General features: G+C 45.5%; 1 protein-coding gene across 1 annotated transcript in view; it reads left to right on the top strand.

Annotated features, from left to right (window-relative positions):
- Positions 1-15,474, top strand: part of LRPPRC (leucine rich pentatricopeptide repeat containing) — a 213,246-nt gene that overhangs the window by 193,788 nt on the left and 3,984 nt on the right. Inside the window, exons 34-37 of the mRNA XM_073564219.1 lie at positions 1,266-1,381; positions 7,647-7,718; positions 8,971-9,055; positions 9,906-10,048. Coding sequence (XP_073420320.1) covers positions 1,266-1,381; positions 7,647-7,718; positions 8,971-9,055; positions 9,906-10,048 — 416 coding nt within the window. The remainder of the gene's footprint in view (positions 1-1,265; positions 1,382-7,646; positions 7,719-8,970; positions 9,056-9,905; positions 10,049-15,474) is intronic.

Raw genomic sequence — 15,474 nt, 5'->3', positions numbered from 1 at the left:
CTATTGTTACAGTTTGAGTTGTCTGTTCTTTCTATCTTGTTGCTTCTCCTACTGCTTTCTCACTAACTGATTAACTTAGTGCCAGTCGGTGGGGTGTATACTGTAGAGGAGGAACTAACTTTTTTTTATGTGCATAATGTTAGCCTCCTAGTGGCAGCAGCATACACCCATGGTTCCTGTGTCCCCCAATGAAGGCTCCAAGAAACAGATTTTATGGTAAGCAACCAAAAATCCTGTTTCATCTGCTGCAGATCTAGCAATTATTTGCATCCTGGTATCTGTATAACGTCATCCACACCACTGATTGATGGCTTTCTGCCTATGCACACTGTGTGCATAGAAAGCTATCGATCAGTGATTGGGATTTTGTTATACTGATGTCATAAATATGGAGGACCACATGGTAGTAGGTTTACTTGTCCTCTAGTGATGATTTTATCAAAATTGCTACAAGAGGTTGCTCACACTGCTGTCTATCTGATCTTTTACTGGAGACACTAGCAGTACTGAGGTAAGAAGAGGCTGTCCACCCTGTCTATCTGATCCAATACTGGAGATACCAAGATTGTTGAGGTAAGAAGAGGCTGCTCACACTGCTGCCTATCCGATCTAATACTGGAGACATTAGCATTGCTGAGGTAAGAAGAGGCTGTTCACACTGCTGTCCACCCTGTCTATCTGATCTAATACTGGAGATACCAGGAGTGCTGAGGTAAGAAGAGACTGCTCACACTGCTGTCCAGCCTGTCTGTGATCCAATACTGGAGATACCAGGAGTGCCGAGGTAGGAAGAGGAAGCTCACAGTGCTGTCCTCCTGGTATTTCTGAATGCTGAGCGGCTTCCATGACCCAAAGATAACCTATGCCATGTATTGTTAAGCAATCTTTAGATCGCAGCAAAGGAGCCTCCTACTTCACATGCTCATAACCTCTCGTCCTTTCTATTTTATAAGATGGGTTTCTGTTTGCTTAACAATAAGGTGCAATTTTCTTTTTTTTTTTTTTTGTTTGTGATGATTACCACCCTAGGCAAAACTGTGATTTGCTAAAGGTATTTAATAATTTCTAATGACATCTTCTGCATTTATTTTTGGCTTCTAATTTAGAAGAATCCCTTTGAGCACTTCCGTCTTTGGTGTGTTTGGATCTCTCTATTGCAATTTTTCCATACTGTGGGCAAGAGTAAAGCTGAGCCATATGCTGCACATAGAGAAAACCTTTACTCTTGCGCATTACTTACCTATGCACCATCTCTTTTCTGGCAGTGAGCATCTTGGCGGAGCGAATGGCCAATCAGTTTGCAAACTACGTACCCGTTACCGATCTCTTTGTAAATTATGTCAGAATGGGAAGAGACGAAGAAGCCAGTCATCTATTACAGGTAAATAGCATGAGGGCATTTGTTTTGTTTGTTTTTTTATTGAGCTTTTACTTGGTGACCCAAGTCCCAATCTACAATCAACTGGATCTCTCTGTATCCTCATGTTATTGTGCTTGCAATATTCTTTTCATACTGTATCCATGACGTTTTTTTATTTTTCCATAAACTGTGAAGAGTTGGTTGTTTTTTATTTCATTTATTATAGCAAGCTGTAAATTTCATTAGTGTCCTTTTGTTTGCGCGCGTTCAACTTTTTGATACATTTCTATTTCATTTGTCAGCCTGGATGAGCATAAAATCGCAGTTTTGGTATTGTTTTTTATAGCTTTTTCTTATGGCATTCATTGTACCTGGATAAAAACAAAGACAAATTTTTTATAGTAGATATGATTACAGTAATTTATTTTTCCCTTTATACAGCAGTATTATTTCTTTTGTTTTGTTTTTTTTTCATAATGAACTGTAGGATTGATACCATTAAGGGATATATACAACTTTGTGAGGTGGGATGAGCAAAAACCGCATTATGAACATGTCGACACCAAATATTTAATGGTTTTAGGGTGTTTTTGTACTTTTTAAAAAGCGAGCGCTCCTTTCCTATATTAAACCACTTGATTTTTTTTTTTTTTTATAAAGACCCAGAAAGGGTTGAAATGTTATCCATCCAGTTAGTTTTATGTGGCTTTGTGTCCCTTCACCTTTTTGTCTGACCATAAGTAGAGATGAGCGAATTTGTTCGGAGTTTGTCCCCGAATCTGATTTTGACGTATTCGGGCCATATTCCAACCCTATCCGTGCCGAATGTTTGGCTTATGATCGTGCTGAACATATTCGGTAATTTCTACTCTCATTGACTCTAATGACGTTCGGCTGTGTTCGAAGAATAGTGCAAAAACCATATTCAATTCCGATCGTATTCAGAACCGAATCTGAACAAAGTCGCTCATCTCTAACCATTAGCCTGCGTGTGTAATAAAACCTTTAGCACCACTGAAATAAGTGTGCGGTGAATATCCCCTTATTGATGAAGAGTCTGACCTCAGGTACTATCATCAGCCCTCTGGAGTAGTGCTGCCTACCTCTCTTAGTTTTCCGTGCACACTACTCACTGCTGTGTAGGGGTCTGCTGCTGGCTCCATTCATTTCAATGGGAATTTTCGGCACTTGCCTAATAAAGCAGCTAGGTATATGAAATAAATCTTGTATTATATAAGCCATGTAAACCTTAGCACAGATTATTTTTTTCCTTTGCTTTTTAAATGCACAGGTAAGCAACTTTTTAAAATGGTTTTTATTCTAAAATGTTCAAACTATTTTGCTGCTGCTCAGTATCTGTACGTCCTTTTATCTAGCTGCGTGATGGGAAAAAAATGTTACAAAAGATCTTCTGGTTCTAATCTCACTGCGCCACTCCTCCCTTCTTGCAATGTTAGAGATAACAGCAGTGGGCTGGGGGGCGTAGTTGTACATAGATCTCCATAGCATGGAGAGGGGAAAAAGCATGTACGGTCTCAGGGAGTGGTAGATAAAACAAGCTATAGAAAAAAGGGAAGAAAGCACATGAAGAGGAAATGTGTGCAGGATAGAAGCTGTGCCAATTAGAATATTGCAAAGATCGCATCATTCAGCCTATATTACTGGGAGGGACACTACCACAAGAGAGAAATCTGACAGTTGGTTCAGGTTGCAAAATGAGGGGACAGAAAATGAAGGAATGAAGATTGCGGACTGAAACAAAGTTCTGTTAATTTTTTTTCCATGACAAAGGTATTCTTAACCCTTAAAAAGGCATAAAAGTTTTTGTCCGAAAATATTGTAGTCATCATATTAGCACTGTGTACTTACAATTTCTTATTTTGCCTTTCTACCTAGTTAAAGGGAACCTGTCACCAATTTAAAGCCTATGAACAAATACCACCAACTATTTCAGCTCCTGACTCCCCCTGTCTGTCCCCAAAAAATACCTTTTGATATGCTCCCGCACTGTATGTAAATGAGGGTGGTCCGGTCCGATGGGCGTCATTGCTGGAGCGTCTGTCCTTTCTCTCTGCTCCTAATCGCGTCCTCCTGTTTTGATTGATGTGGCGCATCATTCACATAGCGAACCAAGAGCCTTGCGCCTGCGCAGTAGCCTCTGTCCTACTGTGAGCAGAGAAAAGAACCACTCTACACAAGCGCATAGCGAAGTCATCAGAATCAGGCTACTGCGCAGGCGCAAGATCTCGGTTCGCCATTCACATCAATCAAAGCTAGGAGCTTGCGCATGCGCTGCTCAGAGTAGGGCAGAGCAGAATGCGCCTGCGCGGCCCTGTGTGGCTACTGTGCAGGCACTCAGTTCGCTATGTGGATGACAGGTCAGATAATCAAACGCAATTAGGAGCTGGAGGAGGGACAGACACAGCAGCGAGGACGCCCATCGGACCGGACTATCCTCATTTACACACAGTCCGGGAACATATCAAATGGTATTTTGGGGGTTATACAAGGAGAGTCAGGAACTGATAGACATGTTTGCGGGACGCAGCACAGGAGCAGTTAAAGGTCGTGGTATTTGTTCATAGGCTCAAAAACTGGTAACAGGTTTACATTCTTCTCTTTTCCATGCTCTATGTAGAAACAGGAAGTGTTGTTTCCCTGCATTTATCATTTCCCCTCTTCAACTCCTCCTGACCCAGCTTGTTCCTTACCCTGCCAGGAACTTTTACAGTGATGACTCATGCAGGGAAAATAGAATTTCTGTTGTTACATAGAGCTTAGAAGGTTTCAGCTAGCCAGTTATTAATCATGTGATGTCATAGACCTAATGGAAAAGAGAAGAATTATCAGGGTAGAAAGGCAAAATGAGCAATTGTAAGTGCAGAGTGCAAGATAATATGATGATTGCAATATATTAAGAGGATAATAATTTTAATGGGAGGAGGAGGAGGAGGGCTTCTTTAATAATCTAGAACTGTGTGGGAGATCTCACTATACCGGTGCATGACTGTTTTTTTTTTTTTGTATGTGAATTAGGACATGCTCCATTGGACATTATAAATTTGTGCCTTACGTAGATTGATGTGTTACCTGGGATCCCCTATTTTGCTTAGGAATTGGGTTTTTAATGTGGTTCTGCCCTCACTTGTTGCACAGGGAGGGATCACTTTACACACCTTGTTTTTGTTGTTTTTTCTAGTAATAGACATAAATTCTGTGCACCCCGCAAGCAGCGAGAGTCATGTCACCTGGCCAGACGTGACCATTCTATTAACACAGATGCTAAAAGGGAGACCTGCGGTTGCGATTATTTCCTCGTTCTGTATGAGCATTGCTCACGTGTTGATTGTTTATTACGATCCAATTTTCCTTTTTACCCTTGCGTGTGTCACGAGCATGCTAAATGAAGAACGCAGGCTCTTCCCAGTTGCCGAAAAAAAATGAGCAATCGTCGGGAAGCGATCCGACGGCATTCATCCCATTTTACATAGTGCTAAATATAAAGCGCAGCCAAATGCGTGCGGAGCGGTCGGGGATGAGACCTGCCGCTGGCAGTGTACACAAACAGCCACAGACGGGGAGTCGCTTCCCTGCGGGTGGCAGTCAAACAATCCCAGTGATCCCGCAGATTGCCGGGTTTGTATAGACCCCCTGTGTCACATTAAGGCCGGTTACCAATTTCCAATAGTGATCCGCAGTATATTCACTTAAAATGCTGAGCAGCTGGTAAAGCTGGAAGCTGTAAAAGAAGAGCAAAACCGCTGCTCCAGTCCTCGCCGTACACATCGGGGTCGGCTGCTGCTCAACATGCAAAGCGAAGGACGGGACTGCCGGTAATATGTGATCAGGGTCTTCTGCGTGAAGAAGAGGGCAGCGTGGAAATGGTCTCCAGAGGTCCAAATGGGGAGGCCGAACAAGGTCCTCAATTACAGGAAAGTCACAAATTAGGGTAAAATTTAGCTTTCCTGCAGCAATTTTTTTATTTTTTTTAATTCCGTGTTGTTTTTTTGTCTCCATTCATATATAAAGCCACTTGTAAAATATTCACCCCCTGCCTACACTTTAATTCCTACGAGACAGAGTATTCTTGGAACCGCAGACCTGGTCGCATGTTTGGCAGATCATCTGGTACCAATTAGGTGTTTTTAAAGGGGTCATCCTCTTTCAGAAAATTTCCGTCTTTGGGAGCAGTGTTTTATAAAAAAAAAACAAAAAATAAATTGCACCTTACTTGTCTAGCAGTCAGTCCTACGGCATCTGCACCAGGAGCCTGTGGATAGCATGTAAACATCAAAGCAATGGTGGGTAGTCCTTCCGCTGCTGAAACATGGCTTTCCCAAAAGGGGACAACTTTGTCTTAACAACATAATGTAACAGTCACAATTATTTTACAAGGTCAGATTTTTTTTATTTCCTTTGTAGTATGTGTGACACTATTAGCAAATACATCCAATTAGAAATATAGTATAGTTCTTCTGATTCTCTGTTGCTTACCTCATGTGCATGGCATTGTGGTAGCTTAGGTATCCATGGTTATGACCACTCATAATAGTGACAGTTGTCAATGGCCGTAACTATGGATATCTATGCTACGGCAATGCCTGCACATGGGGTAAGTGACCTAGCGAATCAGAAGAACTATACTACATTTCTAATTGGAGGTGTTTGCTAATACTACTATTATTACACCTACTACATATTGGGATGGGATCTTGGAGATGGGAATACCCCCTAAATCACCTATTCTAAGGCTAGGTGTAGACTGCCATGTATTCACTCATTTGAGAAAATCGGGTTGATTGATCAGAGTGTTATTTGCACAATGTGTGATCAGAGTGTGATCCGATTTTCTCGGATGAGTAGGTAATGGAGAAAGAGAAGTCTCCATCTCCCCTATTCAAGATCAGTCTGTGGAAATTGGACTGCACTCAGAGGTCATCCAAGTGAGGGCCGATGTTTCCCATGGAATCATTGACTTGCAAATTATCCGAATATCGGCTCAATCTTTGTCATTTTTTTTTCCTCCCACCGACTCTGAAGAGAAAATCTGACACATGCACGGCCCCATAGAATAACATAATAACAAAAACAATTGTATTGCACTTAGACCAATCATTTGGATCAGTGAGATCTCACACTTGGCAGACCTGCCAATCACCAAGCACCTGGTGGAATCACCACTGGAGAGACTGGAACAGCAGTGCTCAGTACAGCATTGTGGACATTCTCTGCTGCTCCTCAGATCTTCACTTTAATAGGAAGGAGCTCAGTTGTAGTACTCGAAAATGGCCACTACGTGGCTTAGGGAGCTGCGCTGCTGCGACTCGGTACAGTGCAAGCTTCTGTTGGCTACAGCGCCAAGTGTCAGCTGGATCAGACCCCCATAGTCCCAAAAGTAGATCATCAATACCTGTCTAAACAACCAATAAATTGCCAGCGACACCGTATCTCCTTCACGCCTATAGCCCAAGATCCCCTTTAAATGAGCGGCTGCGGTGGGTCGTTGTTGCTGAAGAAATGTACAGTGTCTCATTAAATTGCGATTCCCAGGTGACAGCAGCGCGTGTAATAACGTGTATATAATATTGTCTTGCGGTGATTGACTGTACATCACCTCGCGGTGCCGCGCAGACACTTGATTTTTCAGGCTTGTCATGTAAAGTTTTGTTGTTTTTTTTTTTTACTTTATAACTTTTGTCTCTCTCTCTCTCAAGAACTGTCTGTTGCATTGAAAAGCTTTTATAAAACAGATTGAAATCAGTCCTTTTGTATGCATAAGTGTAGGTAATTATACTTTAAAGGGAACTTGCTTTGTACATTTTAATTTTTTTTAAAGAAATGAACAGTTATCTCCCTGACACCTTATTAAATGTATAATTAACCTTATGATCCCGAGCTCACTCATGAATGCTTGGCAGTATAATTGGAGATGAATAGAATTCCTTCCTTCCTTCCCCCTCCCGTCTTTCTTTTTCAGTCCCTAAATCTCATTTCTTGGTTCTCCTGAAGCATTGGTTTTATTTTATTTTTTTTCTTTTAAGCAAACCTACACCGCGCCGCGCCAAGGACGTATTTATGACAGATCGGCATGATTAGGCTGAGCTTTACTGTTCGCGTTTACTCCTCCCATCGCTGTGATTAATCTGCACCCTTCTCGCTATGATGTTTTTTCTCCTGTTTATTTTTTTGTTTTTTGTTTTTTTACATTTGTGTGATGTTTTTTTTTTCTTTTTGTTTCTTTTATGTCATTTCCTACAATGTCTCCATGTTTTTCTGTGCATTACAGAGATGCAGTGCCATTGCGGAGCAGAGAGCAATATTGGGCCGCCACATTATCAGACAGTTGGGACGGAAGGAGGTACATCTTGAATTTATTGATCTATGCATTGTTTTGGGGTTCTATTGTTAGTTTTTTGGGGTTTTTTTCCCCTCTTTTTCTTTCTGTGTATGACGTCTATGGCAGATGACTATTAATCGCCACTGAGGCTATTATCTAGTTTTAAGTCGTAACTTTGCATTGTCCAAAAAAAAGGTGTTTAGATGTATTCCCGATATCTGCACCACTACGGGAGCCTCCCCTTCCACTTTGGTCATGACAAGGCATAACCTGAGAAGGGTTTGGCTTAGTTATTAAAATGAGCTAGTCGGTCCCCTTCACGGTGTCACTGATCACATACCGGCGTAAGAAGGGGAATAAAACTTTCTTCTATGTTGAAACCAGTGCAGGAGGTGGAGGCGCTCCGACTACCAGACTGGCATAGATGATATGAAATTTGGTGCAGTTTTCTTAAAGGAAATTGGTAAGCGGGTTCATGCTATGTAATCTGAGAGCAGATTAATGTAGGGGTAGAGACCCTGTTTCCAGCGACGTGTCACTACTGGGCTGTGTTTTGCTGTTTCAACAAAAATTTGTGTTTTATCAGCAGGAGATTATTACTACAGGACTAGGTGTCTCGTGCCTCCTTGTCCAGCCCATCACTGATTGGCAGCTTTCTACGTATTATGAGAAAGCTGCCAATCAGTGGTGTGGGCGGAGTTATACACAGCTGAGCATTTGAGCTCTGCTAGATCTGCAGCAGAGAAAACTGATTTATCACAACTGCTGCACACTGTAAACTAAGTGATACATCGCTGGTTTCAGGGTCTCGGTCCCCACATCATGCTGCTATTAGATTACATAGCAAAAACCTGGTGAGATTCCCTTTAAATAAAATTTATTGAGGCTGATTTTAAAACGCAGACCGCATCCGCATCGTAAGGTGTGGCTCGAATGCTGCACCCCCCAACTTGTGATAAAGGCCACATATTCCAGGCAGTTAGGTCGGGTCAGAAGACCCTGCGATCGAGACCAATTTTTTTTGCCCCATCATTATTTAGCTGCCAGTAGTACTGTATTGTGATAAATGTTGTTAAATGGCGCCCATCAAGTTTATTGGCTAATCATATAAGTGGTTGCATTAAGTCCTGCACACTGAGGACCACCATTTCCTCTCTCGTTAATGGGACCTAAGGTTGAAGACCTCGTTCTTTGGCTTTGTGTCCTGCTACCTTACATGTGGAGTATAGCTTTACTATGCAGTTTAATAAATTTCTCCCCTTTCCATCTACAGGAAGAAAAAACGATTCGACTGATCAACTTACTCTCTGATCCATATTACAAGCAAGTCCACTACAGCTTCTTGATGAGAGACTATGGTAAATGGCATCAAGATGGGATTTAGTGCAGTTTGTGAAAAGTTTAAGGGGGTCGGGGCAAGGGTAAACTTATATCCATCTGGTAATTGCCCCATTGATCCATTGCAGTTTCTCAGGTGGTTCTGCTGGTCTTTTTGAACTCAACTTTTAGGGCTTATGACCCGACCACGTGCTTGAGGCCTCGGGAGATCATCACTTCAGGACAGTTTGCAAAGACCAACATGACCATCGGCGATTGCACTGGCATTACGGTGTAATTAGCAGATGAGTATAAGGTATTAGTTTTGTGCCTTTGCTGATTTCTGCCAAGTTGGTCAAATCTTGGACAGCCACCTATACGCTTGTGTCCACTGTTTCCTCCCTACCCAGGAGTTGGGTAGAACTTCAGCTAGTGCCTCATTCTTGTCTATGGCACTAATGAAGAAAATAAAGCTCGGTGCAACTGTCCTATCTCCTGCGCCATAGACTTTGGAGTATCGGGACCATGCGCAACCTGTCGATCTATTCTTTTATGGTCCTCCATTATGGTGATGGGCAAAACTTTTATCACCTGTAGCAGATAACTTGCTTAGACCATAATATCCCTTTAGTTTGTCCGGTGGTGCCCACCCAGAAACTGCGCCATTCTTGACCATAGTTTATATCTGGTATTGGAGCTCATAATCATTGACCTAAATGAAAATGTGTGCAAACTGTAAAGCACTGCGGAATATGTTAGCGCTATATAAAAATAAAGATTATTATAAAGCTGGGCGTGAACAATCCACACACCACATTTCTTCCATCAATGATTTACTTGACCGTTTCATCGAGGCGCCTTTTTAATCTCTTCCCTAAAATTTCCCTCTAGAAGCGAACAAGGAGGTTGATGCCGCAGTCTCTTTGTATGAGAAAAGCAAAGCCGAACACATTGATCCAGATGACTTGTTCCTAAAACGACTGGCAATCCTTCTAAGAGGCGCAGGGAAGCCTGTCCCATTCTCCGAGCCCCCTGTGAGTACTTCCTAATTTACACGTACCTCTCCGTCGTACGAGCTGGTAATAAACAGAACACCACGGTCTGGGGAGGGGGGCACTTAATTACACGGGGATTAAATCTTGTGTGAGAATCCTCCATGGGCCGTGTGCATGTGAAGTGCTCGCTGCTCCGAACTCCAGGATTAATTTAGTTATACTTTTGGGAGTCGATAACCTTCTGTGGATTAATGTGTTAAAAGCATGAGATAGAATCAGCGACATACATCTGCAGGTCATACTGAAGGTATATGTCCTCCGAGGAGGACGCTTTCCCTCCATCTTGAAGCTTGAAAGGTGATTTTAATCTTTTCTATTTATTGACCACTAATTGCTTTTGTTTTGCGGTGTTTCATTTTGCGAAGAGCGGTTTTAGGGCACAACAAATCTGTTTTGTCAGAGGTTGTTTGCAGCTTTCAATTCTTAGCAAGAAGCAGCAAACAGAAGTTCCCAAGATATGAAGATGTAGATTAACGGTGACATTCAAAAGCCCCGAGTTCCAAATCTATTCGTTAGATAATGGATCCCAGTGTTTTACGCAACATTTGTTGTTGTGTTTGTTTGTTTTTTAAATACATTAATCTTATTCTTTGTTTTTGCTTTTTTTCTTCTCGTTTTGTTTTATTGTAAGAAAAGCTAAACTTTGCATAGTGAAAATGTCAGTCACTTCCTGACTGTTATCTGTGTTTTTCTTTTCTCCCACAATTCTGGTTCTCTTGCTCTTCACACACAAATCAAGTAAACCTATAATCACATAGGGCTCATTCACATAACCGACTGTTCTGTGCTCGAGACCTTCGTTTTCTTCTATATGTCTCTGTGCAAAGATTGAAAGAAAGATGAAGATTCTTTCTCCTTCATCTCTTTGGGTGACACAGGTACTGTGGGTGTATGCTACCGCCGCCTGGAGGCTGACACTAAGTGAAAAAAGAGGTTAGCTCCTCCTCCGCCGTATACACCCTCACCCCGATTGCGGGTGGAAACCAGTTTTATGCTTAGTGTCCATTGGAGGCACACACGTCTGGTTTTCTCCAGACTTTTTTTTTTTTTCTCTTTTTTTCTATGAAGATGAGACAGGGGCGACGGACCCTTTTGAAAGGGGCCGATCTCCCCAAACCAACAACGGGCAAGCACGTGTGAGTGTCGCCTCCACGTATCCTCTCTCGCACCGTGGGACCTATCTGGGCCGTTTTCCCCAGACTTTTTTATTTTTACCTTCTATGAAGATAAGACAGGGGCAACGGACCCTATTGAAAGGGTCCGATTTCCACAAGCCATCAACGGGCGAGGACATGCGAGTGTCCCTCCACGTATCCTCTCCCGCGACGTGGGACATGATGCCGGACGTAGCCCTCACCACCCCTAGGTATTTGAAACCATGGGCTGTACAGAGGCACAAGACAGTCCGAGCGGCCCCCACTGCTCCCCCAACGCTAGACGGCGGTGCTGCAAGGCGGCGGACGGTCCCTCTCCCCATCTCTGGAAGGAGGATGGAGCTAGGGTGCCTGCATCGGTCTGGATATGGCCCCCCTCCCCTCTACCTGATCGGTGAAGTCGTCATGGATTAGGTATTGTTGCACCTGTGCAGTTGCCATTTTACTTGGGTCCGCTGCACCCTGTTAGTGCATTTGTATTGAGGCCTGTCTATACAGGTAAGCATCTCTGCCTGTTTTTGGTGTTTTGTCTGCGTACTGGAGGATTTTTTCCTCTTTCTGTTGGTTTTCATGTTAGAGTAGGACCGGCAAGTGTAAGGAACTTTGACGTAGTTTGCCAGCTCCCGTATTATGGCCATAATATTAACCAATACCTTACATATATTGATATGTTTTTGTGCACTTTATATTTTTTCAGGGTGCAGTTGGGCCCAAATGGTTCTGTAAATTGTGGCCTCTGTTCACACGGGATGCATTATAGTTAGCACTGGGCAGCCCCCTTATATGGTGTTGCTAAGAGGCTGTGAACCATATGCTCTGCGTTCCCTGTGTGAACATTGCCACATACGGATTATTTTTTTGCACTGGTGTGCCACACGGCCAATCCCTGATTGTAGGCTGGCTGTTTCATTAGGCATTATTGCACCTGTGCAGTTGCCATTTTACTTGGGTCCGCTGCACCCCGTGAGTGCATTTGTTTTGAGGCCAGTCTATACAGGTAAGCATCTCTGCCTGTTTTTGGTGTTTTTTTTGAGTATTGGAGGATTTTTTCCTCTTTCTGTTGGTTTTCATGTTAGAGTAGGACTGGCAAGTGTAAGAAACTTTTTCATGGAGGGGATTGCCTGGGAGGGCCCTGCGGCAGCGTCCATAGGGCTGGAGCCCTTGCCTTCGGGCAGCCGAGCGAAGGTTTTTTCCCCCCTCCCCCTCCCTGGCGGCGTGCCTGACGCCGTGTCCCGACGCCGGCCACGCTTCCTTGACTGATGTGTGGTGGCCTGCCCGCTCGCCACCCCTTCGCGGGCGGACGCTAAAAATCAAGCCCGTGGCTTCGGCCGGTGTTAGGCCGCGGACGGAAGTCCCGCCCTCCCTTTTCCACCTCACTTCCGGCAGCCCGCCCTCCGTGGCCTGGGCGGGCGCCGAATAAATCGAGCCGCCGGCTTCACTCCAGGGTAGGCCGCAACCAGGAAAGGACGGCTGCCTCCATCGGCCCACCCACAGCTGAACTGCGCGCATCTTTGAGAGGAGCAGTGCGCGGCAAGGACACGTGGGGACATAGGACCCCGGGGTAAGTGCGACCCCTGACTCTAGAGGCCACGCTACGTCTAATCGTGGAGTGTCCTACTCCCCCCCCAACCCTTCAGCAGGGCAGTACTGATGCCTGGCAGATACAATATGGCCTGGAAAGTGAAGACGCACACGTTCCTATATGCTGCATGCATCTCCTGTCGGGCCGCGTTTCCGCGGGCGCAGAGCATCGAATTATGCAAAGCCTGCGACTCCGAACGCGCCCATGAGCCCTCCCCTGCGACCGAGCCCAGTGTTCCAAATCCCCTGGAATGGGCCCCATCACTGTCACAGTCTATGGCATCGCTTACAAAGGCGATCGAGTCCCTTCGCACCCCAGATAGGGGCAGGGATAGTGGCTCGCCGGTCTGGGAGGGGTCCTCCACCTCACAAGAGCCTCCGGCCTGAAGGGGGCGCTCTCACTCCAGGCAGACGCAAGGGAAACAAACCCACACGGCGTCTCCCGGCCCATCCGGTGCCTCGGCATCCGTGAATTCTGCGTCTCGCTCTCCTTCACCAGCAGTTGAGAGCGGGTAAAGCTCAGATTATGACTCAGACGAAACCCTGGACCTAGACACCCCGGGGTGTCGAGAAACAGTTGACAGCCTCTTCGAGGCTGTCAATCAGACCCTGGGGATTGAGGATGATTCCACCCTGGCCTCAGGCCATAAGGTATCTTTCAAGTGGGCTAAGAGACCGCATAGAGTATTTTGCATTCACCCAGAGTTCAAGGTTCAAGGACATAGTGCAACGACACAGAGAAAGGCTGGATAGGCGTTTTTCGGGCCAGAAGTCGCTCGAGGCAAGATATCCATTTGCCCTGGATCTCTGTAAGAAATGGGCGGAATCCCCAGCGGTGGATCCACCACTGTCACTTTTGGCCTCTAAAACCCTGTTATCTGTACCTAGCGGTTCTTCTATTAAGGATCCCACTGATTGTCTCATAGAGAGCTTGGCTCGCTCAGTATTTGAAGCATCAGGATCCGCACTCTCTCCCTCGTTCGGCGACATGGGGTAGCCAAGGCCATGATGTCATGGTCAGAATCATTGAATAAAGCCTTGCAGGATAGGGACCTACGTATGGAGGTATCAGAGATCGCGAGTCAGATCGCTATGGCTGGGGATTACTTAATCAATGCTTCCTTGGATGCGGCCAATTGTGCGGCGCTTGCGGCCGCAAACGCGATTTCCATTAGGAGGGCCCTATGGTTAAGGACATGGCGGGCCGATTAAACCTCCAAGAAGTCCTTGACTTCCCTGCCTTATCAAGGTGGCCGCTTATTTGAGGAAAGTTTAGACCAGCTCATCTCCGATGCTATAGGGGGAAAGAGCAGTTCCCTCCCTCAATAGAGGGTCAAGCCGCCGTTTCACCACCAGGTTCAGGCACGGTTTCGGGCCTTTTGCAACCCCGGGTGGACTGCAGCGGCCAGTTCCGTCGCTCCAACCAAGATAGGGATCGGCAGGTCTCATATAGAGCCAACCCGTTGGGGAGGATGCGTTCTCGCCAGCCCAGGTCAAGGGGAACCAGGTCCCAAAGATCCTCAGCCAAATGACTCGGAGCATTTTTTAGGCTACATCAGCAGAGTTTGCGGCCGCCTACTCTGGTTTCGCCATGTCTTGGTCACCGTAGCACACGACTCATGGGTGATGGAGCTGGTGTCCTCGGGGGTACAAGATAGTTTGTCAGGTACCCCCCAAAACGGTTCGTTCTTTCCCGTCTTCCCAAAGGGGAGGCCCGGGTAAGGGCATTGATAGGAGCCATCGAGTCACTCCAGCACATCGGAGTCATTATTCCCGTGCCGGAGCACGAGAAGGCTCAGGGCTTTTATTCCAATCTGTTCGCGGTCCCCAAAAAGGACGGGACAGTCAGGCCTGTTTTGGACCTGAAGCTCCTGAACAAGTTCATCAGGATCAAACATTTCTGAATGGAATCTCTCCGATCAGTTATAGCGGCTATGGGGCAGGGAGAATACTTGGCTTCTATCGACATCCAGGATGCCAACCTGCACGTCCCCATTTTTCCTACGCATCAGAGGTTTCTACGCTTCACCATAAATGGCTGACATTTCCAGTTTGCAGCACTGCCCTTCGGGCTAGCCACCGCCCCCAGAGTGTTCACAAAGGTTATGGCAGTCGTCATGGCCATCTTACATTCTCAGGGCATAGTCGTCTTGCCATACTTAGACGACCTCTTGGTCGAGGGCCCCTCATTTCGGACATGCAAGGAGAGTGTCAGCATCACGCTAGATACCCTCTCCCGCTTAGGGTGGTTGGTCAACATGAAGAAATCATCCCTTGTCCCAGCTCAGAGGATTTCTTTTTTAGGGATGATCTTCGACACCTCCCGAGGGTTGGTAATTCTCCCTCAAGACAAAGCCCTAACGCTCCGGCAAGGAGTCCGGAAACTTCTCCAACCAGTCCCTCACACCATTCGTTTTGGGATGAGGGTACTAGGGAAAATGGTGGCGGCAGTGGAAGCAATTCCGTTCTCCCAATTTCATCTTCGCCCCCTGCAGCACGCCCTCTTGTCATCCTGGGACAAGAATCCGTTCACGCTCGATCATCGGTGCCGGTTGTCCTCTCAGGTCGGACAGTCAGTTCCTCCTTTCTTCAGGGGTAACCCTTTCCCCCAGACCAATGGCTAGTGGTCACTACCGACGCCAGCCTCCTCGGCTGGGGAGCAGTTTTTCG

Source organism: Dendrobates tinctorius, unplaced genomic scaffold (assembly GCF_039654945.1).
Source record: "Dendrobates tinctorius isolate UK_male_01 unplaced genomic scaffold, ASM3965494v1 ptg000434l, whole genome shotgun sequence".
Classification (NCBI taxonomy): Eukaryota; Metazoa; Chordata; class Amphibia; order Anura; family Dendrobatidae; genus Dendrobates; species Dendrobates tinctorius.
This window is presented reverse-complemented; position numbering and strand designations above follow the sequence as displayed.